The sequence below is a fragment of the Ursus arctos genome, unplaced genomic scaffold, assembly GCF_023065955.2.
Source record: "Ursus arctos isolate Adak ecotype North America unplaced genomic scaffold, UrsArc2.0 scaffold_32, whole genome shotgun sequence".
Classification (NCBI taxonomy): Eukaryota; Metazoa; Chordata; class Mammalia; order Carnivora; family Ursidae; genus Ursus; species Ursus arctos.
Window position 1 is genome coordinate 25,944,448 of NW_026623008.1, and position 3,098 is coordinate 25,947,545.

At 56.2% G+C, this 3,098-nt stretch overlaps 1 protein-coding gene across 1 annotated transcript; it reads right to left on the reverse strand.

Annotated features, from left to right (window-relative positions):
* Positions 1-2,090: 2,090 nt before the first annotated feature.
* Positions 2,091-3,098, reverse strand: LOC113268196 (platelet-activating factor receptor-like). The gene has a single exon (XM_048222053.2). The coding sequence runs from the start codon at positions 3,096-3,098 to the stop codon at positions 2,091-2,093; it is 1,008 nt and encodes a 335-aa protein (XP_048078010.2).

The following is a 3,098-nucleotide window of genomic DNA, read 5'->3' on the forward strand; positions in this document are numbered from 1 at the left end:
CCTTAACACAGCAATTTCATTGCCAGGAATTTATTCTACAGATTTACAAGTATGCCAAGATTCGTGGACAAGGACACTCATTGCATCATTTATGGCAGAAAACAATGAAAACAAACGCCCATCAACAGTGAACCAATTGAGTAAAATAAATACTCTGCATCTATCAAAAAGAATGAGGTAGATGTACAAGATATAATTAGTATAAAAAGATATAAAGAGATGTACAAAATTATTAAATGAGGGAAGAAACTTGCAGAAGAGTCTTGTAATCCTATCCCATTTGTGGGTTTGTGAAGACTATTAACTATACATATATACGTACTGGAATAGAAAACATCTAGAAAGATCCACACAAGAAAAAATGAACAATGGCTACCACGAGGGGCCCTTTACTTTCCAGTTCACCTTTTTCTCTATGCCTTGAATTTATTTTCAAACGTGTATTACTTTTAAAATGTAAAAAAGAAAAAAATGTAAAGAAGGAATAAGGGAGCGATGAAAGGTAACTTATCGAAAAGAAAAGAAGGAATTTATCAAATGTTGTCATTAGAAGGCAAAATCAGAAATAAGACTCAGTGGCTCGTTGGGGGGCCCTTTCTGACTCAACCGACTTGGCAGCACGAACACGCTGCTCTCACTCATAAGTTCTGACTCCTTGAGAGCCAAGCAGTCCTGCTGTGGGGCCTCCAGTAACATGGCTGAGGAGACGGAAGCCAACTGAAGCCAACTGCTGAGTTGTCAAGGCACCCGAAGGGAAGGCATTGGTGGCCAGTGACCCTGGCAGGGATTTGCACGCATTGACAGAGTCCCAGCTCAGTAGAAGGCAGCGATTCAGGCCGATCCTTGTCCCAGCTAATAGCAGGACAGACCTCCAGCTTGGTTACCACCAAGTCTTGGCACAGGACTCTTGGCACAGTGGAGGTGATGGCAGAATTGTGGGTATCCAGCAACAGAAAAGGGAAGCAATCATCAAGACTGAGTCAAGAATGAATCCAGGTAATACGAGCTTGGAGAATCCCAGAAAAACTGGAGGAAAATCTATCAGTCTGGAATGCCTGAGTGAGTCCTTGAGCATTTTAAGCTAATTATGTCCAGGTTTCGTTCACGCACCTCATATAGTGAGGTCTCACGGTGCGCAAGACACAGTAGCAAGCACAGGGGATACAGCCGTGAATAAGGCAAACACAGAATTTATTAAGTTGAATTAGATGAAAACGCAATTGCCAATATTCAACCTTTTGGGATCTACAGAAATGGCACCTTCTCATGGATCAACATCAATATATTCTGGCAAGATAGGGGCGCCTGGGTGGCACAGCGGTTAAGCGTCTGCCTTCAGCTCAGGGCGTGATCCCGGTGTTGTGGGATGGAGCCCCACATCAGGCTCCTCCGCTATGAGCCTGCTTCTTCCTCTCCCACTCCCCCTGCTTGTGTTCCCTCTCTCGCTGGCTGTCTCTATCTCTGTCAAATAAATAAATAAAATCTTTTTTTAAAAAAAATACATTCTGGCAAGATAGAAGAAAAAAACGAATTACCCACTTAACTGCTTGCTTACAATTGTGAAAATAGCTATGAAGGAACAATCAGACCCAACCCAATCATTTGTGTGCTCGCATGCGTGTTGCTGGTCGAGAAGGGCTTCCCTGTACACAGTTACTTCTAACGAAGGGAGGATGAAGAGGAAATAACTTCTTGGAGAGAGAGGGACATCATTCCTGGCAAAGTCAGGTGCAAAGGCCCTGTTGGGAAGGAAACTGGTCTGTTTCAGGGACTGAGAAGGTGACTAAACGCACGGAGAGGGGCAGAGGTGGTAGAGGATGAAGGGATGGAGATGAGAAGATGCTGAGAGGGACGCAGGAGCCAGATCACGGCATATTATCTGTATCCAAAAGATGCCAACATCTAGGGGATATTCGGGCGGCAAGAACTGTTCTAGCCCCTTGTCATCGGCAAGCCTGGAGCTCTAGAGCGAGGTGGCTAGCCTGTGGTTGCGTCAGGATCGGAATCTAGGTCCTTTTGAGGGCTTCCTCCACCCCGTACGCCACGCTGCCAGGGTGGCAGGGGTGCCGCAGGCGGGGGAGGCCAGGGCCTCAAGACGAAGAGGCCAAGGAGGCCGCACGCTCGCCGGGCGCCCCCAGCCCGGGGCGACAGCCCAGCGCCCAGCAGTCCTGGCGGAAGCGGCGCACCGAGAAGCAGTAGATGAGCGGGTCCAAGCAGCTGTTGAGGCTCAGCAGCGCCAGGCTGAGGGTGTGCAGGACGTCGAGCGTGGAGGCGGCGCGGCAGCCGCCGCCGTCGCCGCCCGTGGCGCCCTCCCGCCCGGCCACCCAGGGCGCCAGCAGCAGGTGGTAGGGCGCCAGGCAGAGGGCGAAGACCAGCAGCAGCCCCAGCACCATGGTCCTGGCCGCGCGCCGGTGCGGGCCGGCGGGGGCCGGGCCCGAGCCCGAGGGCGCCGCGAGCGCCCGCGCCAGGCTCACGTAGGCCGCGAGCACCAGCAGGAAGGCGGCGGCGAAGAAGGCCACGGTGGCGTAGGCCAGGCCGGCGCGCGCCCAGCCGTGCTCCAGGCACCGAGCGGCGCCCCCCGGGCCCGGGCGCAGCGCGTGCGGCGCGGCCAGCGAGGGCGCGGCACAGGCCAGGCCGGCCAGCCAGGCGGCGGCGCAGGCGGCGCGCGCGGGGCCCCGGCGGCGCAGCGCCAGGCGGCCGGGCGTCCTGGGCCGGGGCCCGCGCACCGAGCCGCAGCGGCACAGGCTGATGAGCGCGGCGAAGGCCACGGCCGCGTAGGTGGCCACGTAGTAGGCGGCCCCGGCCGCGCGACAGGCGGCCTCCGGAAAGGGCCAGTGGGCCGGGCCCAGGTAGTAGGTGAGCCAGAGCGGCAGCGTGAGCGTGAAGAGCACGTCGGCCAGGGCCAGGTTGAGCAGGTAGAGCCGCAGGGCCTGACCCAGGCGCCGGCCGCTGCGGACGAACACCGCCAGGGCCGCCACGTTGGCCGGCAGCCCCAGGCCCAGGGCCAAGGCGTAGGCCGCGGGCACCACGATGAAGCGAGCAGGGTCGTCCCAGGGGCTGCAGCCGCGGACGCCCGGGTCCCCAACACTGCCGTTCAT

Excerpts from the sequence above, each read along its gene's own strand:
- LOC113268196 (XM_048222053.2), bottom strand. The coding sequence starts at position 3,098 with ATGAACGGCAGTGTTGGGGACCCGGGCGTCCGCGGCTGCAGCCCCTGG.